Genomic DNA, 24,778 nt, shown 5'->3' with positions numbered 1-24,778 from the left:
GATTATATAAATATCCCTTTTTTTATTGGTTTCCTTAGGGATTCTCTCAATTTCCTACTGAAGAAGATTGTAATATCACCTCAGGATTAGTTGAACTAAGGTCAAAGGATGGTTTGTGGGGAATTGTTTTCTTCTGTTAAAATACATGGAACTTAAAAAAAAAGGTATTTTAATCATTGTTAAGAATTCAGATATGTTTGAATCCCAGTGGATATTCCTCCCTTAAACGACACAATCTTTGTTGACTACTTTTACATCCTTTTCCTCCCACAAACAGTAGCTCACTGAGTTTGAAATACTTTTTTTTCTTTTTGAACCAAGATGTTTCGTGAAGTGAAAGACCTACCTGGTGTAAGGTGGCAGTGGCAAGGTGAGTCTGGTCCATTTGTTGAATGTGTCTGACACCAGGATCTTCTGCAGGTGGTACTTGTGGCACTCCACGTTGCTGGGGAGACAGTCTGTCAGCACAGGCTGCCAGGTCATTCCCAGATCCACTGAATACTGGAGCTCCACAGCTGAATGAATGGAAGAGACAAAAGGTGTCCAGGAGCCAAGAGTTTGCACACACTTTTTTTAAAATTCCCCCCTGACTGGGTCTAGAGGCAGAAGGTGGTGTAGCAAACTATTTCAATTTTGAACATGAGTGGCCAGGGCCTCAGTGGTCTCAGGCTTTCGAAGCTATAGTGCAGTAACAGATTCAGCAGCTTAAGATTGCTAATATCAGCCATTGCATTATCAACTCAACGTGGCAAATCTTTTACTGAATATCCAGCAATTTAGTGGAAATTTGGGAAGGGATTGGAAAAGAAAAACACTTGCTTTTTGCTCACTACTGCAAGGAACTTTCCTTAACAAATAAAAGGCTGATTTTGCTTCATCGCCTGACAGCACCACACATGGGAAGGGGGTGGTGGTGGTGGGGGGTGTATTATGTCAATGCATGTGCATTGTCGTCCATGAATGGAAATGCAATGGCCGCAAGAATTCCTGGATCCCTGCGCCTGGGATAAAGTGAACATCCATGAAGGCTGCACGGCCACGGAGAAGAGATGGTTTCACTAAATTGGATGGCCATTTAATGTCTTGTGTGTTTGATATCAGATTCTGTGCTTCATTACTGATTAAGCTAATAAACCAACCAATAAAATAATAACACCCAACCCCAACCCACCAATTTTCCCCTGCAACCGCTGCAATCGTGTCTGCCTGTCCCGCATCGGACTTGTCAGCCACAAACGAGCCTGCAGCTGACGTGGACTTTTTACCCCCTCCATAAATCTTCGTCCGCGAAGCCAAGCCAAAGAAAAAAAAAAGAAAATAATTGATGGCAAATTATGCACTCTAACACCTTCAATGAAAGGCAGTGAAAATTCTCTGGAGCAGCCACAACTAAAATATCTGTTATTATGCAAATAATTTTTTTAAACACAAAACAAAGGATAGCCTGTGTTCAATATACGTTGCATGTGCATCTTGTAAGTAATTCTGCAATCTCACGTTCCCACACTCATGGCACCCAGACAGAAATAGGTGACCTTTATTAACCTGTGATTCCCCAAGTGCAATCCACTGACTGCAGAATGACCTGTGGAATCACCCTTCGTTCACAGCAAGTTGGAAACCAAAGTCCTGAAATTTCTGGATGTTGGAGGGGAAAAAAGGCAATTGTTTGCTTGAGAAACATGGACTGGTTTCAGAGCTGGTTCCATTCAGATTACCCACAATTTTTAACTCTGTTTAACTTGACCACCTCCACCTGCCTCTCTCACCCTTGGTCCAGCGTTGGTCGATCTGCTGCCTCTGTGTGCCATGTTTCACCTCTCGCTGGTTCACCAATCCCACATAGATCAGGCTCTTGCCTGACTCCACCCACCCTTTACATTGGCTTCCATCTTTGCATCCCCAGTCTTGATGAAAGACTCTGGCCCCAAACGTCAAGCTTTTTTCACGTCAACCATTCTTTTTCTCCCAATCTGCTGAATTCCTCCAGCAGGCTGTCTTTAGCTTACCCACAACCCACACTCCCTTACTAGACACTGAGCCACATGGCTGTGGTTGAGAGAGTTGATGCTCTCTGTGACGGTGTTTCCTAAAGCAGCCATTCTCAACCTTGTTTTAGCTATGGACCCCTTAGGACTCTGCTCAAAGTTTATGGGCCCCCTGCCCTGTGAAGCAGTCAAGTTTAGTTGGTTCTTTCTGTACTCCTCTTCTGCCAACTACATAAAAATATTTAATGAATTCAGTCTGTTCCCCACCCCCCATCCTTAAATGTGCTATGGCACATCTAGAATAGATATCCTGCAGAAAGTCCACATCACTGTAAATGTTGGCCAATCCAGTACAGGGATCTGGAAAATTGATATGTGTTCCATCTGTGCAGAGGATACTGTTCCTAAACCTTTTCAAGACTGGTGAATGGGGAACCTCCTCCACCATAGTAAAGCCAGCAGAGGGGGAACCGACAAAATGTATTAATCAAGGAGACGTTTACCGTAACAAGAGTCTGTGACAGAGCAGGAGGCAGCAAAATCAAACTGCAAAAACGAGTCTTCATTCACCACGACATCAGAGGAGACAACATAACGGGTGTAGGCTTTCTCAATGAACACCAGTGCATCCCCACTCGAACCACAGACTGGCATCTTGGTGCCTCCCGGGTGTAGCAGCCACTTCCTGTTATCCAGAGTGTTGAAGTTATCTTCAATCACTGTGTTACCCAAAATGTTTCCTCCAATCACAATCTGTTTTATTCAGAGAGGCAACAGTAAGTGTAAAATCGTTACAGCTGAGCAAATAACAGGCACAAAGACACTGAGTGAAAAATATTACTGGAGTTTTGCTCAAGGAGTTTGATGCCAATTTTGAATGGCAAATAAAAGCGACAGGAGAGTGGCACAGATTGTCGGACAGAACTGGAGATCTGGGTCAACTCTAACCTCAGGTGCCATCCATTTGCAGGTTCATCCTGCAACTGCATGGGTTTCTTCTGGGTTCTCTGGTTTTCCCTTACATTCCAGTTAATTGGCCATTGCACACCTCTGGTGTGGAGGTGAATGACAGAACCTGAAGGAAGGGGGTTGGTGAGAATGTGGACTGAGGTGGGATCATTTAAACAGGAGGATAATAGTTGGCATAGGTTCATTGATTCTGTGCTGCATCTACTAGTAACCCTGTTTTGAGGACTTTGCCAACCACCATGGGGTGGAGGGGAAGGTGGTCAAAGGGAAAATACAATGCAGCATTTCTGAAGCCAGTGTAATGAGTGATCTCACTCAATGAGCAGGTTCATCATGGACCAAACAGCCTTCCTCACCCAAACCTGCGCCAGGTCCTGTCCTTTCCTTTTGGCAGTCTTGGCCTGTGGTACGATCCACAGGAGGAAATGGCCCTCTGAAGTTTTAACCCAATGGCCTTTCTTTTGCTGTGATTTGAGACCTTGGATGTGTGATGTGGTCTTCACCAGTCAAGATGTAATTCCAACAGTGATACCCATCAGCCAATAGAGGTTGGAATTCCAGCTGTTATTTATCTGTCCTAATCTTATGATCCTTCTTAACACCTCACAATGTTTAACTTCGGCTGCATGTAAGAAGCATTGGATACACCACTCACCCTCACACAATCAATGTACCGCCATGTACCGCACTCCCCTCACATGTTCAACGTCCCGCACTCCCCTAACACGTATGCAACATGCTGCACTCTCCTCACTCGTGCAATGTACACACTCATCTTCAGCTGTAAGATCTCACCTCATCAATGGCCCAGGGGCTGTAAAATTGCCCATCTTCAGAGGGCTGCCACCAGCGCAGCCGGGTGGAAGATGAGCGGGCCTTCAGGGCAATTTCGAGAGCAATGTACCGGCCCACGTTACTGGAGTTGCTGAAGAGGAATTCCTGGAGGACACCCCAGCTTAGGCCTCCATTCAGAGAATACTGCAAAAGCATTGGCTGACTCCTGGGGTCAGGTGATGCCTTCCCACAACCCAGTCTGAGGAAGAACTGTACAAACCTGAGTGGAAAAAAAAGGTCATAAATCAGCTGTTAAAATATCCTCCTTGATTCTGCCGACATTCACATGGGGAAATGATTAATGGGGCAAATTTCTGGGTAAATGTTAGAATGCTAGATAGTTTAAATGTCTGGACACAGAGTGAACCACATCACCTTGGTCTCCGACCTGGACTATTATCCCATCCAGATGGAATTGAGGATGAGTCATTAAAATCAGGACTTCTCTGCACAGAGAAAAAAGTGGCTCCACGTTGCCATGAATCGTTTTTCATGGCAGTTTTATGAAACTTTAATATTACCAACTGACTGATGACACTGTTCAGGTATTTCTTGCAGTTTTCCCACTACTAACATCACAGATGTGATCCTCCCAAAAAAGAAATAGGAGCTGAAGTCTCAGCAAAGGAAGATGTTACTGAGATACTGGATGGGCTAATCGTTGTTCGGGAGGAGGTGATAGTCAGGCTAGCTGTTCTTCAAGTACATAAATAATCTCCTGGTGTGAATAGGATATATCCTATGATGGCGTGTGTGATAGTACAGATTCTATCACCAATGTGTATATGTGCAGATGGTAGTGTAGGATGACTGTGATTGGCTGAGAGCGTAGCCACACCTACTGGCGGGCCTTAAAGTATTGCTCCTAGCCAGATCAGGTCATTCTGGACTGGTCGACCGACATGTGATATGCTCCCGTCTTCTAGTTAATAAAAGCCTTGGTTTGGATCAACAAGTCTTTGATTCTTTCGACGCGCTCTACATTGAGAAAACCAGGTAGGAAGTTGCTGAGGCACTCAACAGAATCAAATGACCTGAAGGTTTTGAAGTGGTGCCTGTAAATTTGCAAATGGTGCACCCTTTTTCAAAAAAAGTTTTAAGTGTTAATCCAGCAATTACAAGTTCATCGGTTTAACTTTGGTTGTGAGGAAATCAAAGCATGGTAGACAGAGGGGAGCAGGATTACCTGGTTTTTCAGAAGGTGTTTGATAAGTTGCAGTATGAAAGACATACAGAAGATAAGGATGCATGGAATTGAGGGGGATGCATGAGCATGGATGGAGGATTGGCTAACTGAGAAAGCAGAGAGTTGGTGTGCAGGGGTGTTTTTCTGGTTGGCAATTGGTGATGAGTGGGGTTCTGCAGGGGTTGGTGCTGGGCCCGCAACTGTTCACAGTTTACATCAACAATCTGGAAGAGGGGACAGAGTATGGTACATCTAAATTTGCTGACGAAACTAAATTGAGTGGAAAAGCAAATTTTGCAGAGGCTGCAGAGAGATATAGATAGGTTAAGTGAGTGGGCAAGGATCTGGCAGATGGAGTACAAAGTTGGCAAATGTGAGGTTATCTACTTTGGAAGGAAGAATGGAAGATTATTTAAATGGCAAGTGATTGCAGCATGCTGGCGTGCAGAAGGATTGGTGAGTGCAAGGTTGGTTTGGAGGTGCAGCGGGCTATCAAGAAGGCAAATGGAATGTTGGCCTTCATTGTAAAAGGGATTGAACACAAGAGCAGGAAGGATATGCTGCAAATGTACAAGGTACTGGTAAGTCTGCATTTGGAGTACTGCGTACATTTTTGGTCTTTCTTGAGTAAGGACGTACTGGCTTTGGGGGTGGTGCAGAGGAGGTTCACCTAGTCCAGGGATGAAGGGGTTCACCTATGAGGAGAGACTGAATCATCTGAGACTGTACTTGATGGAATTTAGACGAATGAGAGGAGATCTTATAGAAATGAACAAAATATATAAAATAGAGGGAGATAATTTATTTCTATTGGTGGGAGAGACCAGAATTAGGGGACATAGCCTCAAGATTTGTAAAATGAGGTGCATGATCCATGGTGTGTGCAGTATGATTGACAACTTCAAATACAACTTTTTTTTAAAAGCAGAAGAGATGTCCTCAAATAAATTTTGAGCACTGAGCAGCAAAAAAAAGGGTCTGCAACTCTAAAGTTGAACATTTGAAATTTCTCATGCTTCATCTGGAAAGTGTTGCTGTTTACTTTCATACACTAAAGTAATTTCTATTGGTTAATGGCAGGTCCTGAAATTCACTTCAAGTCAATTTGCGTTTATTTGTCATTCATACCATAACCGCTGCAGTGTACAGTGAAAATGATAGCGTGTCTCCAGACCATGGAGTTAGTTATTTACATCAGAATTGGATCAGAAACTTTTTAAAAAATATATAAATAACATGTAAATATCATGTTACTGAAATGCCAGTTGATGAAGGATACAAAGACGATGTGGTCAAACAATAATCATGGCTTTTATTAGCAGAAACTCATGGTACAATAATGAAAGACCATAGGTGCCTACACAGTTATACCCAAGGGGAGTGTCCTTAACAGTCGAGATAATTCACAGCCAATGTTAGTCCAGCAAGGCTCGCCAGAGGAGGGGAGACAGGCAGCTTGGCAGACATCCACCACAGTTACATACATATGCTAGCCCTGTGTCCCCGGAGTTCAGAAGCTTCACGGCTCGGGGGAAAAATTTTTGCACTCTGGTCATGAGGGCTTGATTTTTTTTTAAATGAGAGTTTATTGAGCGTGTCAGGGTCTTACGTTACAGTGGGACGACTAGAGCTCTGCTACAAAAATCACTGGGCAACACACACCAGAATTCAGCATCATCTCGAATATTTGTAATCAACCTTCAGATCTCAAATGTGCAAGAGATTAAAGAATGTTCTGACACAATGAGAGGAAACAGTCTGTTTCTCAGAAATGAGAAGGGGGGGGGATTAAAAAAAAGATGCTTGGGATTTCTCTTCCTAATATGACAGCTGAACATGGTTACCTGTTCTCAGCGAGTTGTTTGAAATACTTTTTCAAGGCACGGACCTGGCAAGTGAGGAATGAGCATCTTGGGACTGGTGCGAGAGAACCTGTTTTGTGCTGTACTTTTGAAACATCAGACAAATAATGCCAAACCACAAAGTGGAAAGGAACCGGAAAATTTAATCTACATTCCTGAAAGAGGCAAGAAACAAATGCTTTTACACATCTGTGCCTGAAGATGATGGGAAAAAGTAATTAAAAGGGAAGTTAAGGATGAGGGGGCAAAACTTTAGAAGTAACAGGAGAGGAAGCTTCTTCACTCAGAGAGTGGTGGCTGAGTGGAATGACCTTCCGGAAGAGGTGGTAGCAGCAGGGTCAATTTCGTCATTTAAGAGGAGGTTGGATGAGTGCATGGATGTAAGGAGGTTGGAGGGTTATGGAGAGGGAGCAGGTAGGTGGGACTAGTGAAGTTCACTTAAAACGGTGCGGACTAGAAGGGCCGACATGGCCTGTTTCCGTACTGTAATTGTTATATGATTACATTATATTGGCATGCTGAGGGAAAGCAGTCTGAAGCTAAAACAGGAGTGGGAAATAGCAATTCCACATTTAGAGTATGCCAGAGCTTGAAACAGTGGCCACATTAGAAATCTGGCCCAGGTCTCCGGAGGGAGGGTTAGGTACAGTAGAGTTAATATTTTGAATATATTTTTCTCAGTCACACCTGAACTTTGAATGTAGGATTTCCGAGGAGCCTTCATTATTAAAGGCTTAAACAAGAGTGAAGAAGGAGAAAAAAATCATGTTCTGCATACCTTGCATGTGACAAATCCATATCGACAGTCATCAGTATGCGCAGGCCCTCTTCACTGAAGAAGAGACTGTTTCCACTGGACATCAAACCACATTTCCTGGACGGTTTGCCACCACTGACCACCAAAAATTTCTCTGGGTCTATTGGACCTAAGAAGAAAGTCTGGATTGATTGGGACTGATGTGTAAACTATGTAACAAAGCAGCTGCCACATGAGTTCACAATGGTAAATCTGACCTGGACTACAGCCAAGCACATGACACAGAAAATGTATTATTTTCACATCCAAGAGAATCCTAAACATTTAACCTTTGGTTATTCCTTCAGAGGAAATAAAAAATGCAAAGTAATTGAAATGGGTCACCCTTGAACGCTCTTTCACTCCCCAATCTCTGCTACAATTAGGCTCCTGTCCTGTTTCATTGCTACAAACATTTCAGGACAACCAATCCTCACGCCAGTGATTTCTCCAATAATGGTAATTTTTTAAAATGCCCATTGGTACCATTCATCTCACCTCACTGTTTGAATACTTTCAATTCTTTGAAGATACACACACTCTGCTCTTCTACAACATCTAATCCAGGCCTCACAAACTATAGATATATATATATATATTTTTTTCCCCCAACCTACCTTTAAAATCTCCCTTCAAGAAGTCTGGATTTTTGGAACTGATTTTGCAGGTGGGTCCTGAATACCTGGCGTCACAAATGCAGCGGGTTCCTCTGACGCAGCTGCCGTGGCCGTTACACATCTCCTCACACTGGGGCCCAATGTAGACATTATCAATGGCCCAGGTCACCGGTTGAGAACCTAGCATGTAGAAGCCTTGGTACCATCGAAACCTCACTGACCTGTGGAAACACAAAGTACAGTAAAATCCCCATTATCCACAAAAAGCAGCGATAAAAATTGGGGAAAATAAATAGGTAAAAAATAAGGTCGTTTAAAATTTGCACGCCTTGCCATTAGTTCAACAATCCATGCAACATGCAATCAGAAAATTCACTTATCCGGATTCGTAGGTGCCAGATTCCAGGCATTTTACAGTAATATTTCTCCATCATGAGCTAAAGGAAAGGAGATTCCAAACAATAATAAAAGATGCTTGCCCGGGAGAATAATTTTAATTTTTGTTTAGACATACAGCATGGTAACAGGCCTTTTCAGCCCACGAGTGCGTGCCGCTCAATTTACACCAAATTAACTTACATCCCCTGTACGTTTCAAATGGTGGGAGGAAACTGGAGCCCCAGGGAAAACCCACGCAGACACAGAGAGAATGTATCAACTCCTTTCAGACAGCGCGGGATTTAAACCCCAGTCCTAATCACTGGTGCTGTAAAGGCGTTGTGCTAACAGTTATACCAACCATGCCGCCCTAATCGTGCTCTTGGAGATTGAGAAGCACAAAGAGCTTTGTGCAAATCTTGTGTGTTTAGCAGGTCCTCTGGACACTGTCTTGTTCAAGCTGACCAATCTGATGGTGTTCTTCACAGAACCTCAGATTTGGAATAGATTACCTAGAACTGCAACCTTTGAGCATCTCTCGTAAGATTCAAAAACAGGAAATTTCAGGGAAAATTTCCTACTGATCCACTGAAAGAACAGTTATGAAGCTGGCTGCCTGCTGAACCTGCTCAGTTGTGATCTTAAAAAATCATAGAAATACTGGAGGAAATCAGCATGTCTCAGTGTCCACAGAAGGCAAAGATATATTATCTATGTTTTGGGCTTGAGCCCTTCTTCAAGGTATGAGTTAAAAGCAGGCCTAAGCCTGAATAAAAGGTTAGGGAGGAGGAAAGTTAGGACAGGGGGAGGAGAATGGATCAACAGACAAAAGGTGAGAATCGGACATGGATAGGATGGGACAGGAAAGGTGTTCCTTTCATGGTAATGAGGTGTAAAAACAACAAAGACCGGGAAACATGAACCCTTTCAGATCTGGCACAGGGTGAAGCAAGAATGCATTCTGACACCACCATGTTTTGGTGTCTTTTTCTCACTGCTACCTTCTCACAGATCACCCACTGAGGATGTCAATTTACACACGAGAACCAAAGGAAATTTGTTCAGTCTCACCTGCCTGAGAGTCAAGACAGAAGTTGGCTCAATCCTCATCAAGGACTTCCTCAACACTGATGATGGCCCATGGTGTCCCATACATGAGGAACACCTCCATGGACAGACCTACTCATATTTCTAAGAGTTTGGATTGATGTCAGAAAGATGAATGTCATGGCCTTGTGTGCTGCCCTTATCAAGTTTATTGACATCTGATTGTACAAGCACAACCTGACGAAACAACGTTTTCCAGTCTTTGGTGCAAAAACATGCAGACATACAACCAGACATAGCATACAGGCAGATAAACAATACATATCTAGGACAAGTATTTCATTTGTACAAATAAATAAGTATTGTTTCACGAATATGAGAGTCTCAATAGTTAGTGTGAGTAGTTCCTTTGGTCATTCACTGCCCATGGGAAAAAAAAACTTCCTCAGCCTGGGGGTGCTGGCTCTGATACTCCTGTATTTCTTTCCCAACAGGAGCAGCAGAAAGATGTTGTGTGCTGGGTGGAAGGGGTCCTCAATAGTTTTGTGTGCCCTCTTCAGACAATAATCCTGGTAGGTTACGTTGATTTGTTGGGGTTGGTGGGGGGAGGGAGACTCCAGTGATCCTCTCTGCCACTCTGATGTTCCTGTGGATTGACCACTGATCCATTTCTCTACAGCAACTGTACCACACTGCGATGAAGCTGGCCAAGATGCTTTTTTATTTAAGTTTTAAGAAAATACAGAATATGGGACCATTAATATAACAAAAATAATATATTGAATATAAAATCATAGAAAAGCATTCATAAGATCTGAAAAGAATAAAAAGGAGAGTCCCTCTTCTCCCAGCGCCCCCTCCCCAGATTCAAAAGAAAAGGGGACAGACAGCAGGGAATAAGAGGGAGTTAAAAAGAAAGAATAGAAAAGAAAAAGCAACAGGACCAAGGTTCGACATCTCAGAGTCACATCATTTTAAAAGTAGTAAATTTCTAATAATTAACAAATATCAAAATAAATTATACAAACTGGGCATTTAAGTAATCCAAATAAGGTTGCCAAATTTCAACGAACATTCTACATCAATTCCTAAGACTATAAGTAATCTTCCCAAGGGGAATACAACTTTCACTTCCATCTTACAACAATCAATGTGAAGTAGGGAATGAGATTTCCATGTTACTGCTATAAATTTCCTGGCTATTGACAATGCAATTTTAATAAATTTAGATTTACTTCTGGAGAAGTTAACTTTTATAACTGCCAAAATCACCAGAAGAAACAATTCCAGGTCCAGAGGGAAGTTCACTCCCACAATTTTTGTCAACCCTTCCCCCAATTCTATCCAAAAGATTCTTAATTTTGTGCATATCCTGATGGAATGTAAAAAGGTACCAACATCTACACCACATCGATCAGAAAATTCTGGTTTATTTTAATGTATCTTTTGAAGTGTGAGATACAATTGGTGCAGAAAATTATAATGAATCAGTCTATATCTAGAATTAATTAAGGTACTGAATTGTGGATCAATTACAGTGCCCAAATCAGATTCCCTTCTCTTGATGGAGCTCCTATAGAAGGTTGACATAATAATAGCCAGTAGCCTTACATGCTCCAGTCTTCTCAGGAAGTGCAGTTGCTGTTGCCCCTTCCTGACAATTGAGGAGATGTTGATTGTCCACGATAAGTTACTAGTTAAGTGAACTCCAAGGAACTTGGTGCTCTCCATTCTCAACACTACAGAGTTGATCTGCAGTGGAGGGTAGTCATTCCTGGTCCTCCTGAAGTCCATGATTATCTCCTTTGTCTTGTTACTCTCACACCATATCAAGATTTTCCACTTCTTCTCAGCAGTGCAACTCATCGTTGTTGCTGACGAGGCTGACGACTGTCATGTTATCTGCAAACTTGATGACACTGCTAGAGCTAGATCTGGCAAAGCAGCTGTAGGTCAGTAACGTGAATGAATCCATTAGTATCACCATTCATTAACACTGACAATGTTTACTGGAGGTTATTGAGAGGTCCATATACCTAGGTCGCAAATCATCACCCATGTGTCACGATGTTGAAATTGTCGGCTATTCCAAATGTTGTGGTTCTTATACCTAAGCTACAAAAGGGAGTGGATCAACAGCAGCCAGAAGCAGACTACAAGTCTTTTAAGCTCGTGTCCTTGCTACACTCTTCTACAGCTGTGAGTGCTTTACAGGGCTGGGGTTTTCAGCCTACACCTTCACAACCCTAGGTGTTTTGATGTTTCTCCTGGAAGGATAAGGTCACCAACATAGAAGTCCTTGAGAGTTCAATTATTTCAACATCAACTCATCACTATCCTTTGCTGAGGTTCAGAGAAAATGAAGGTTCACAAATGTTGACCACAGCCTTCAATGGGTCAGAGCTGTCATGGCAAGTGGACTTGTTTGGTAGAAGACTTGACAAACCATCGACCATCAAGGTGAAAATGGGACACAAGGTTGCCAAACTTTTGTCCCCCAAGTTTGCCAATATGAGTGGGTGGAAAGATGAAATAAAGGTTTAAATAAAACAAAAGAAAAATGTCTGAACTTGGAACTTACCCACAAAGATGGAGCCTGCCAAAATGTATGACCTCCCTCTTCCAACCATGGGTGGTTCCAGCATAATAGGTGCTACTTGGATGGAGCTCAGTTGAACAGAGTGAGCTGATGTGGCCACTGCTGTAACAGAGTGGAAGAAGCAAGTGCCACGTTGCTCCAAAATCCCGTGAGAACTCCAATCTAATGGGATCAGAAGCAGAACTCTCCATGTTGCATCCAACATTGATCTGAAATGATAGAAGAAATATCTGTTTACAGCTGGTTTTTACTCACGGTGATACAATTACGCATGTCCAGGATTGTCACTCTCTGAGCCCTTTGTGCTCATTCATTAGACAGCAACTAGCTTTGATTCAAAGATACATTGGGAAATTCAAACAACTTTTTAAATCAGGCCCAGATTATATAAGAACACAAAAAATAGGAGTAGCAGTCGGCCATTGGCCTGACAAACATGCTCCACTACTTCAATAAGATCGTGGCTTATCTAGCTGTGGACAGCTCCTCCCACTACCTTTTCCCCAAAACCTTTAATTCCCCTACTATGCAAAAATCTATCTGTGTCTTAAATATATTTAATAAGGTAGCCTCCTCTGGTTTATTTGGGAGAGAATTCCATAGATTCACCTCTCTGAGAGAAGCAGTTCCTCCTCATCTCTGTCCTATATCCACCCCCCCTGAATCTTGTGTCGATGTCCCAAAGTTCTAGTCTCACCTACCAGCGGTCACAACTTTCCCTTACCTGTCCATATGATAAATTTATGTTTGAATATGATCCTCTCTCATTCTTCTGAATTCCTTTGGAGACTGAGGAGGGTAAGGCTACCAGCCCCCATCTTGACAACCTTTTACAGGAACACCATTGAGAGTGTCCTGACTGGTTGTATCATTGTGTAGTATGGTAGCTGCAAAGCATCAGAATGGATGTCTCTGCAGAGGGTCATTAAAATAGCCAAGAGGATAACTGGAGTCTCTGTTTCCTCTATGTTCAACAGTTACTGGAAGAGGGCACAAGGAATTATAGAAGACCCCTTTCATCCAGCGCACAGACTCTTCAACCCACTATCATCAAGGTGGTGGTACAGGAGCATCAAAATTAGGACGCCTGGCTGGAGAATAGCTTCTTCCCATGAGCTGTGAGACTGATAAACTATCCTGTGACAGCAACAATCATCCCAAATAATATACATATTTATTATTTATATGATCATTATTTACTGCGCCTTGTGTATTTTTGTGTCACCATGGTCTGGAAAGACACTGTTTCATCAAGAAGACCGCAGAGCCCACCTCACTGACAAAAGACAAAGGAGGAAAAACCCAACACCCAACCCCAACCAACCAATTTTCCATTGCAACCGCTGCAACCGTGTCTGCCTGTCCCGCATCAGACTTGTCAGTCACCAACGAGCCTGCAGCAGACGTGGACATACCCCTCCATAAATCTTTGTCCGCGAAGCCAAGCCATTTGCTCTGGTATTTAATCAAAGTATCACCCCGTCAACAAAATGGTGGTGCTGCTGTAAAGTAGAGACACAGCACACTACCATAGGGTCCTACTGACTAGCCGTTACGCCAACAATCCCATACAGGTCTTCATGACCTGTGAAAGGGACCTGCAGTGTTTTCTTTTAACACTGCCAAACCCATTGAGGTCCATGCCCAAGATGGTGGTGCCCATGCTTGGCAGCTGTTAAGAATTACAGGCTCCCGAGGACCAGAGAACTGGTGCAGGGCACCAGGGCAGGAGAACACTACCCTGCCAAGAGAGAGAAGCCTAAGAGAGAACCCTACAGGGAAGGTGACCATGTGAGGGGTTCAGAGGCTGAAGGGTTCACATCAGATTGTGGGCTGCTGGACACTGGCTCGAGAGATGTCAAGATGAGTGAAGGAGCCAATGGCCAGCTGGCCTCTTAAAGGGCCTCCAATGTTAAATGCTTCCTAATTGTATCAGAAGTTCAGAATCAAAAGTTTGGGTTCACTGGAAGCATAGGAAGTGAATCTACAGACTTTCGGTGATGCTGAAGGGACTCTCTTTTGCTACTCTTTCTCTCATTGGTGGTGCCACCAGGCTCGTGGCCCCTCTGTGTGCCTTGGTGGTAAATAGTTGACAAATTTTGTTTTATGTACTTGATGATAGAAGGAATCTTGAATATTAATTGCCCTTCTATCTTGAGAAGCTGCTCAATGTACCTTTATGGTTCAGTATGAAATGAGTGATGAGTCAAACAATTTGAAATTTTAAAACCAAACCTGCAGGACATTCAGGAGCCTAATTGAATTAATTTTATCATTTAGTAGCCAAAACATAGCTATTGTATGGCATAAATTCTAAACACATGCAGCTATTGACCAGAAGTTCTATGTGAAAGAACAAAAAACAGGCAGGTAAACATGGCTAATGCTCGTTACCTCAAACTGAACAATGGTGTTCTCATTAACATCCATATCACGTGTAGTAATGGAATGTTCCCCAACCATGTTTGACACAAAGACGACGGCAGAATCTTCGTCCCTTGTTAGAGAACAAAACCAAAATAATAAAGCTTCACAGTGAGAACAAAGTTGAATCCACCTGCTAACACAGTCACAAGAAGCATTGCTTCTAAAAACTCAGATGTATACAAAAAACTGATTGAACTCAAAACTAAATTTGATCTTCTCTCAATATATCCTATCAAATGCCAACTTTTCAAAGCTAAAACTCAATTTTACATTTACGGTGATACATCTGGTATGTTTTTGGCTAACCAACTGAGGGGATTTAGTGCTAAGCGTTATATTACAAAGGTTCATAAAGATAACGGTATTATGACTTCTGATCATTCTGAGATAAATGATACATTTAAAAGATTTTACTCTAAATTATGCTCTTCTGAAAGTAAGAATGACAGTAATTTGATGATGATTTTATTTTGGACAGATTGAATATCCCCAAAATTTCTTAAGATAGCTAAATTAGACTGGATGAATCTATCCTTCAAGAGAAAATAACAATTGCTATTTCCTCATTATAATCTAGAAAGGCCCCTGGACCCAATGGGTTTCCTGTGGAATTTCTAAAATTATTTTCTCAGTTGTTCACATCTAACTAGAATGTGGTGTTTGCAGATTCGTTTAAACAGGGTAAGCCTCCAGATTCATTTAACAAGGCTTTCATGTCTTTAATTGTGAAAAAAGGTAAAGACACACCAAATGTTCCCTCTCTAGACCAATTTCCTCACTGAATGTTGATGCTAAAATTTTAGCCAATAGAATGGAAAACATTTTACCATCAGTTATTTCTGAAGATCAGATGGGGTTTATTAAAAAAACAATGTTCCTATTTTAACATATGTTGCTTCATGAATGTTATGTACTTGCCCTCTGGGAAAAGTCCTGAGTGTATTCTTTCATTGGATGCAGAAAAGGTTTTTGATTGAATAGAATGGCATACCTAGTTAAAACCCTTGAAAAATGTAATTTTGGTTCTGATTTTATTACATGGATTAAATTATTATATCTATGAAAAAAAAACAAGCATTGCTTGAGATCACACAAAGAACTGCACAGCAAAAACAACAATACTAATGATGCTTGTATAATTCTTTAAATATATTTATTTTTAAAAAGAAAAGTGGTCCACAAGCTGAATTGCAGCCAAACGGGCAACCCTTCTCCTGCCAACTCCAGAAGAATGCCTGCTCACCTTCTGAGATGAAAAGTCCCTGGACTGGGCTGCTGAGAGATAATGAGACCTGATGCAACTCATCTGCATTTCAGTAACTGGAAGGTAGCTTCATGATGAGAACTACATTTTGGCTTCTATTGTTAATAATGTAAAGTGATTTAAAAAAAATAAACATACAGCGTGATAACAGGCCATTTCAGCCCATGGGCCCATGCCACCCAATTTAACACCCCCAGTGAGATCAGTGGGAGGAAACTGGAGCCCTTGGGGAAAACCCACACAGACACAGGGAGAACGTACAAACTCCTTACAGACAGCGTGGGATTCGAACCCCGGCCCAGTCTTGATGTCTGGTACTGTAAAGGCGTTGCACTAACCGCTAGGCAAACTATGCCACCTATTTTGTAAATACATTAAAACCCCTGGTATCTGGAAGTCAAGTCACTGGAAAAAAAAGTGAGGAAAATAAATTTAAAGATTAAAATAATAGATAAAAAATATGTAAGTTTAAAATTGTAAAAGTAAATGTTTAAATGTTCTCTGAAGTAACACATAAACCTTTGGTGAAGATGAGAGCAAATATTCAGCCAGCGGAGGGCCTTGGTCGGGCTTTGCTTGTAGCAGCTGTCTGAATAAAGTTGTGTGGAACAGAAATGGCGTCGCTCAGGATTGAGCTCACTGTTGGCATGACTCTCTTAAAGTGTCTCCTTATCCCTGCTTAGTAAGAGTTGCCCTGATCAGAGGCTTTATCTGTAAACTTGGAGGTGGGGAAAATGAAATTTGTTCAGTGAAAGTACAGTATATACTGTTTTTTCTGAATGCAGGTGTATTAGTTAGACATTGTAAGAGTAAGTCTTCAGCAACCAGAAAATACACTTATCTGGCATCTACCAATCCCCATAAGTGCCATATACCAGGGGTTTTATTGTATAACTTGAGAAACAAAGTGAAATAAAAGCATTCAAACTCATATTCAGAAGTCCCTTGAAGAATCTCTGGTTGAGTTGACATGTAATTGAGGATAATTGGCATATGTGCAGTTTCTTCAAATGTGTTTGCCACAGGGATCTGCCACATTGCCCAAGACTACGAAGAGCTGTGGCAGTGAATCATTTCAGGATCATGATACTCTTATTAATGCATTCATTCCCTGGTAATGAATGTAACAGCTTTTAAATCAATAAACAATATCCACAGATGCTTGGGAAATCTGATCCACCACGTTCAACCAAAGCACATTTTGGGAAGGATACCCTTGCTGAAGTGCAGCTTAGGAATTGTGACCTCTCACTACTCCATCCTTGTACTGAAACTGAGGAACCCGCTCAATGAACAGACACCAGTTACATCTGGGTTAGGAAATGTCACCCCAATCATTTCAAAGGGAAATAGCCAACTACAATGAAACCTTGAACATTTTAGTTTTAGTGCTTTAATTTATTCATATTTTCAATAATTTAATCAAATAATGTTTAATAGAATGGTATTAAGTGCTTCTGAGTGCCTGAGAAGATCTTGGCATCTGTGGGTGAGGCTTGGATGTTCTCAATCAGTTGTTGCACAAAGATAAATGTGGACCTACCATGTGGCCAGACAGCAGAGGCAAACTCTGCTCTGCCAACAGACATTTTGCTTCTTAAATAGTTTTGGGTGTGTTTTTTGGATTTTGGGTTGCAGATCATGGAAATCGCTTTATATTTTTCCTCTCAAAAATACCATTATTTTTAGAGTGTAGATCACGTCGAAAGAACAAACGACTTGTTGTTCCAAACCAAGGCTTTTATTAACTAAAAAACTGGAGCGTATCACAAGTAGGTCAACCAGTCCAGAATGACCTGGTCTGGCTAGGTGCAATCCTTTAAGACCTGCCAGTAGGTGTGGCTACACTCTCAGCCAATCACAGTCATCCGACACTACCATCTGTACCTATGTACATATACACATTGGTGATAGAATCTGTACTATCACATAGAGATGACCTGTTTTATGTGATTTTCTGTCATATTTTAAGTGTACTGATATATTGCCCAAAAAGCAAACTGTTTTGGTCAGTCCAAGCATGCCTGGGCATGTTCTTAATGTTGTCGTGGGCATGCTTAGTCAGGGTAGATGCAGATTGGCTATAAAAGCAGCTCACACATACAGATGCTGTGCATTAAAGTTGATTGAACACACATTGAAGCACATGTTCTACAGGCACTAGTATAGTGAACACAGTTAACAAAAGCACTTATTACATTTATGCTGATCTCGGTGCAGTCAGTGACCAACATGGACATTGCGACCATTTAAAAGCAGTATCAGGGCAACTGGAATTCATTGATGGCCGACTATTGTTGGACGCTGACATGAGAGGCATCAGATGCCGAGTACAAATGAAAATCAGCAGCTAAACAGTTTTAGGTCAGTTGAACTAATGTAATATGTCGGCATCATTTTGCAATTAAACATGTTAAATTCAAAAAAATGTTAATTTAATGTTTCTCCAACTTCCTACATGTTACCGCAAATCTGAAATTAACTTTGTGTTCATCTTAAGTTGTCTATCATAATCCCTAATTTTTTTCAGGAAGAAAACCAAATTTGTTGTCCAATGTCACGGTTTACTCCAGGAAGGAAGTTTGAAGAAGCAATTTGAAGGAGGAGAAAAGGACAAAGAGGGGCAAGGTTTAGGAATTCTGGAGCCTGGATGGTAATTGAGAGGAACAAACCCTTATTGTTACTGCACAATCATTGATTGAGACCCGAAGCACAGAAGAAGCTATTTTTCTTACGTGGTTCCCTTTGATATATAGGGACAATAAAGGCCAATGTTTCCACCAGGATAGAAGAACCAGTTCTCCTCCTTTGGTCCAAAGTCAAACGTATCCAGCAAAATACCAGGATTTTTCACATTGTTCCCATCAATAATGAGATCATCAATGATCCAGATTTCTTTGTTTCGTCCTTTGTTGTTGAACAAAAAAAAAATTAGCGCGAATTTTGCACCATTATCCTGCCAAACAAACTTCTTTTTGTGCAATTGTGAATTGTTAATTCTGTACTGAAAGCATTTAACGATTTTGCTGTTATACTTTCCAGATTAATTGGCTCAATGGCAACTCAATAAACTTGCATGGTGCTAGATTTCCTTAAAAAAAAATCAAATGCTTCATGCAATACTTTTTTTTAATTCTTAAAATGCTGTAGCAATGTGCAGATTTACTTTCAATCAAGTCTTATATCTATAATAATCAAGATTAAAGAATAGTAATTGGTGCCACACTGAATAATCATTGAAATTTTAACTTATGAAGTGATTGCATCAGGTGCTCAAAATGAAAAGAGGCAGAGTCGTACTGTTCCCTGGGCCTTGTTTTCAGAGACTCTAAGAGACTTTGAAAGTCTGATTATAACTCTGGCAAGACATTTTCTAACTCAATTCTGGAGGTGGGTCATTCCCTTTCTTGGACTAGAGACAATGTGGGGCTAACTACAGCAGCAGTTACACAGCTCTTGGCATGAACAATTATAACAGGGTATATTCGCCAATCTTATGAGCAATCAATGAGATCTGGGTTGAGTTTGATCGGCAGAGACTTCATCATGAAGTGATACAAAGTTTGTTTCCACCTTCTACAGATTTCTGAGCTCAGGTGTATCACTGGCTCAAGAAACGGAAATGTGATGGAATGGTTTACTGTTGGCACTGAGGGTGAGGGTGGGTGATAAGTGAGCATTCCCTTGCACACTCTAAACTCAGTGTGAAAACTGAAGACTGAAATACATTATAGTTTCATTCATAGCATGACATTATCCTTCTTGCTGTTCAACCTCACCTATATAATACGCATTCTATGTGGCACAGGTCAATAGAACATGACTGGCCATGCTTTGATAACTCAGATGTCAACCTGCATTTAGCAAATCAAAATCAATTTGGGAAAAAAAAACAAACTGAAGAAATTCCAAAAGGTGCCGAAAGCTATTTAACAAGAATACAGGCAAATATAATTCCCGTTCGTTACCTTCATTGTGGGGTTGCCAGAGGCGGAAACTGGTTGCATTGGTCTGGGCACTTTGTGGTAAGGGAACGTTGATAAAGAGAATGTCTGTTGTCTGAGGAAAGTAGAATTCATCCATCAAATGCCAGGTAATGCCACCATTCACGGAATACTGCAGCAGAATAGAATGTGAGCGGTCAGGAGCACCTGAGCCAAAAACACACATTTGATCAGTAAAATAGTCCTTGAAGCAACTCAAGCAAATACATTGATAACCTGCAATTTTTCCCAGAAATGGCAGATACCAAAAATTGATTCCATTTTATCAAAAAGAAAATCTGCTAAAATCCAGTTTGCATAAATGTAATCAAAGTTTAGAGGCTCCACTGAGAGCTGGAAAAACTTATGAAGCCTTTATGTTAACCAGCTTCACCAGCTCACCCTCCGTATCATTCAGAGTCAATTAATTTATTTGATGGTCTCATCTCTAGCACAGATTAATGACCCAGAATCCCATTGCACAGTCAGGGTAACCAGTAACCTTGGCATGCAAGTCCCTGAAAACTGACAGCATGAAAAAAAATTCCCTTCCTCAATCAGATGGAATAACCTGCTCATATATCAATCCCATGTACAATAAATATTATGAAATAATTTGTGACCATGAAAAACATTACGATCGGGAAATAAATTTATACTAAAGGGGAGCAAAAATATAATAAAAATTAGAACTAAATATTGTAGCTATCAACAACGGATGGACATGTTTTGGAGTATTTTCACATTGCAATATTAAAACAACATGAACATTATTATCTTTGAATTCTGCATCTGGAAATACCAGAAATTATTGAATCTCTGTTCATTCTTTGCGTAAATACAGATGTAAAATAACAACAGATTACCATTGGGCTTGAACCCTATGTTGATATGTTCAATTAAAATGTACACCTACATTCTGACAGTGAATATTAGTCCAAATTAGACAAACTGCAATAGCCAGTCAATGCATAAACTGTGTGCCCCAACTCCTTTTAAACAGAGAGGAAAATATCCATTAAAAAACTAATTTTGTAATTTGCATTCAGGCTGAGTCCTTCCTTTTATAGCTCTCAATCTGAATGGCTGGTTAGCATTTTCATAAATATACTCTCCATCACGTGGGTATTAACAATTTAGCTCGTAAGCTGAGGTAATCCTTCCGTCATTTCAATATTTTTGACTCCTGAAAGACTTTAGAGTTAAAGAGTCAAACAGCCTGCAACAAGCACTTCGGACCAACGCGGCCATGCCAACCAAGTTGCCATTGTAGGCTAATCCCATTTGCTTGCATTTGGTCTGAAGCCTTCTAAGTCCTTCCTATCCACAAATCTGTCTAAAAGCCCTTTGAACATCAAAATTGCACCCACTTTGACAGTTTCTTTCGGCAGCTCATTTCAGATACGGATCTCCTAAGTGAAAAAAATGGCCTCTCAAATCTCTCTAAATTCTCTTCCCTCTCACCTTAAACCAATGCCCTCTTGTTCTAGAATTCTCTACCCCGGAAATAAAAAGAATGTGCATTCACTTTATCCATGCCCCTCATGGTTTTATAAACCCCTATAAAAACATCCCTTAGCCTCCGATACTCAAAAGGAATAAAGTGCCAGCCTGTCTCACCTCTCCCAATAACTCAAGGCCTCAAGTTGCAGCCACATCCTGGTGAATCTCCTCTGCATCCCTTCTAATGTATTGATGTCCTTCCAAGAACTGAGCATCCAAAAATGCACACGCTATTCCAAGTGTCGTCTCACCAACACCTTGTATAACTGAATCAGGAGATCATTTATCAATACCCCATTCAATAAAGGCTAGCGTGCTCAATGCCACATTGTCCTCCAGAGTCACCTCTTTCAGAGTTGCTCTGCATCTGTAGCTCACAGTCTCCCTGTTCTTCAACATGCCCAGCCATTTCCTGTTAAAGTCCTGCCTGGGTTTTCCTATCAAAGAGCAATTCCTCATGTTTATCAGAGTTAAATTCCATTCGTCACCCCTTTGACCATTTCGATTAACCTGGATCCTGTTATAAACTTAGATATCCTTCTCACTATCTACAACACCACCCATTTTGATGTCATCTGCAAAATTACTCATCATGTTAACAACTTTGCCATCCAAATCATTAATATAAATAACAAACAACAGTCGATCCAGCACTGACCACCGGTCACAGGCCTCCAATCTGAATAACGTCCCTCCACTACTACCCTCAGACTCCTTCTACTAAGCCAATTTTGAATTCAATAGTCTTGCTCCCTTTAGATCCCATATGATCTAACACCATATGGGACCTTGTCTAAAGCCTTGCTAAAGACCATATAATGTCCAACGCCCCACTCTCATCAGTGCTTCTTTGCCTCCTCAAAAAACTCGATCGGATTTGTGAGTCGAGATCTGCCATACAAAGCTACCTCCAATTAGTCCCTGCCGATCCAAGTGCTGGTAAATCCTGTCCCTCAGAACCACCTCCTTCAATTTTCTGACAACTGATGTCAGGGTCATTGGCCTACGGTTCCTTGGCTTGTCCTTGCCACCCTCTTTAAACAACAGAGCAACATTAGCCACCCTCCCATCCTCTGGCATTTCACCTGAGGACAACAGTGATGTAAACATCTCAGCAGGAGCCTCAGCAATTTCTTTCCTCGCTTCTCACAAAGTGAAATGATTCACTTAATCGGGCCCTGGAGATTCAAGTACCTTGCCCTCCAAGGCTGCCAATACTTCATGCTACTTCATACATGGTCCAGGGTGTCACAACTCATTTGTTTCAATGTTTCCAGAGGTATTTAACTCATTGCCTGTTTAAATACTTAATCGAAGCCATACATGTTTAGCACTCACGGTTTCTCATATTTACATTCTGCCCCCATTTTCTGAGGTTATCCATGCTAAATGTTATGTGCTACAATCTATGTGATTTTGATGAAAATGCTACAAGCCTTCATCAAATGACTTTCCTCTGGCAAACCTCTCCGAGGCTGTACCTGATCTATGCTCAGTTCTAACTTGACAGTTGCAGATCAGGTACACAGGATGGAAGAAGTTAAAAGTGGAAATCGCCATCTGTATATCTTAGTACTAATTAATCACCATCCCCCTTTTTACCATACATCGTCCAAAAGATTTTCTGGTGATCTTCATTGTCCTTGGTAAAGTATATATAATTGGCCTTAGCATCTATCAGGGAAGCTCTCAAACCAGTTACCTGAATAATTTCCTTTATAAAACCTTAGAATTTTAAGTCCATTACAGGTGCTCCTTGATTACAATGGGGTTGCTTTCCAATAGACCCATTGTAAGTGGAAAAAGCGTAAATCAATACAGATACAGTTCCGCACCTACAGAACAGCATAGACTAGCCTATCCTACCTTAAACATGCTCAGAACACTTACCTTAGCCTACAGCTGGGCAAATGTATCTAAAGCAAAACCTATTTTATCATTAAATGTTGAATTCTTTTTATTCAACACTGAAAATAAAACCTATTTTTAATCATAAAATATAGTGGTTACGACCATTGTAACTTCAAAAAACTCATAGTTCGGACCATTATAATACAGGGAAATAATATACACCATTGTCAGGTGCTTCTGACAATATGATTAGAAATTTGGTGATGTAAATTATCCTCCAGGCACAAATCTTTGGCCTTTCCTTGAGTTGTAAAGAAACAAAGAATTTGTAGAATGCCTCACTTCTAATTGTTTCCTCATTAACCACACTTTGTTTGACTTTTGAATTTCTTCATTACAGATAATAAATGCTTAAATGCTTGCAATTAATATTTTTAATCTCTGCACCATGAGATGCAAAAATTCTGATGAATACTTGCTGCTTTCAAAGCAGGAAACCTTTTTCAACGTTTTGTACTTAGGGAAGATTTTTTAGAAAGGCAGACCTTTAGCTATGAATTTGAATGAAAATTGAATGTACAAGTTGTTTCTGCATTCCAGGTCCCTGGAAACCAGCATTCTTAGCCCTTCCTGCAAGAAACAAAGAAGAAAGAGAGGAGTTGGAAACAAGAAGTTTGTATGTTGTACAGAAAAGCACACACAGCTTAAGGCCTGGCCAGAAATGGTGATTTAGAATGGAGGCAGAGGGTATTTTGCTAGCATACCTACTGCCAACTAAATAGATATGAACAGATATCTTAATCAACAGCCAAAGATCTATTTAAAAGAAACAATTTTTAAAAAGTGTCTCCATCCACACACACACACAGTTCAGTATTCCAGAGTGTGAACAAGACAATGCAAAAACACAAAAGCTGCAGATGCTGGGATGTTGATTAAGCAAATAATTTCTGAAAGATCTGAGCAGTTCAGACAGCATCCATTATTGATTTTAGACTGCAATGTCAGGAAAAACGTGGGGAAAAAATTAACATAATTGCTGCCTGTGTGTTCATTCACACTGACCGCCTTTGTAGACTGCAAGTATCTGAGTGCAACAGTCCCCGGGGTTGGACGTGCGGTAGAATGGATGACAGTCAACAAATTTTTCTGGTACAGTTTACCCTGCAGGCTTCCTCCAAAAAGTTGTAAGGCTCCTGCAGGATAAATCGCGGTGCAAGAACTGACTCAAAATTCCTGCACATTCCTTTTTAGACTTGATCAAGGGTTCACAGCCGAAGTGTTGACTCACCCTTTCGACCCATGGATGCTGTCTGACCTGCTGAGTTCCTCCAGCAGTTTCTGTCTGCTCAGTGCTAACAACATGATTAGTGTACTGCAGAGAGTTTTAACAATATTAGCATAACATAGAGGACAATGTGTTGGAATATCAACACAAGACACATTGCATTATAATAGTAGCACCATACCCAGT

The 24,778-nt window shown here is 41.1% G+C and overlaps 1 protein-coding gene across 5 annotated transcripts in view; it reads right to left on the bottom strand.

Annotated features, from left to right (window-relative positions):
• Positions 1–24,778, bottom strand: part of LOC138748952 (reelin-like) — a 271,468-nt gene that overhangs the window by 48,257 nt on the left and 198,433 nt on the right. For all 5 annotated transcript variants that reach the window (XM_069909910.1, XM_069909907.1, XM_069909911.1 and 2 more), the window contains 10 exons: positions 23,850–23,934; positions 19,936–20,118; positions 18,703–18,874; positions 14,671–14,773; positions 12,259–12,485; positions 8,253–8,473; positions 7,618–7,765; positions 3,753–4,011; positions 2,492–2,741; positions 347–515 (listed from right to left, as the gene is read on the bottom strand). In XM_069909910.1, coding sequence (XP_069766011.1) covers positions 347–515; positions 2,492–2,741; positions 3,753–4,011; positions 7,618–7,765; positions 8,253–8,473; positions 12,259–12,485; positions 14,671–14,773; positions 18,703–18,874; positions 19,936–20,118; positions 23,850–23,934 — 1,817 coding nt within the window. The remainder of the gene's footprint in view (positions 1–346; positions 516–2,491; positions 2,742–3,752; positions 4,012–7,617; positions 7,766–8,252; positions 8,474–12,258; positions 12,486–14,670; positions 14,774–18,702; positions 18,875–19,935; positions 20,119–23,849; positions 23,935–24,778) is intronic.

The sequence above is a fragment of the Narcine bancroftii genome, chromosome 13 (genome assembly GCF_036971445.1).
Source record: "Narcine bancroftii isolate sNarBan1 chromosome 13, sNarBan1.hap1, whole genome shotgun sequence".
Lineage (NCBI taxonomy): Eukaryota > Metazoa > Chordata > Chondrichthyes > Torpediniformes > Narcinidae > Narcine > Narcine bancroftii.
This window is presented reverse-complemented; position numbering and strand designations above follow the sequence as displayed.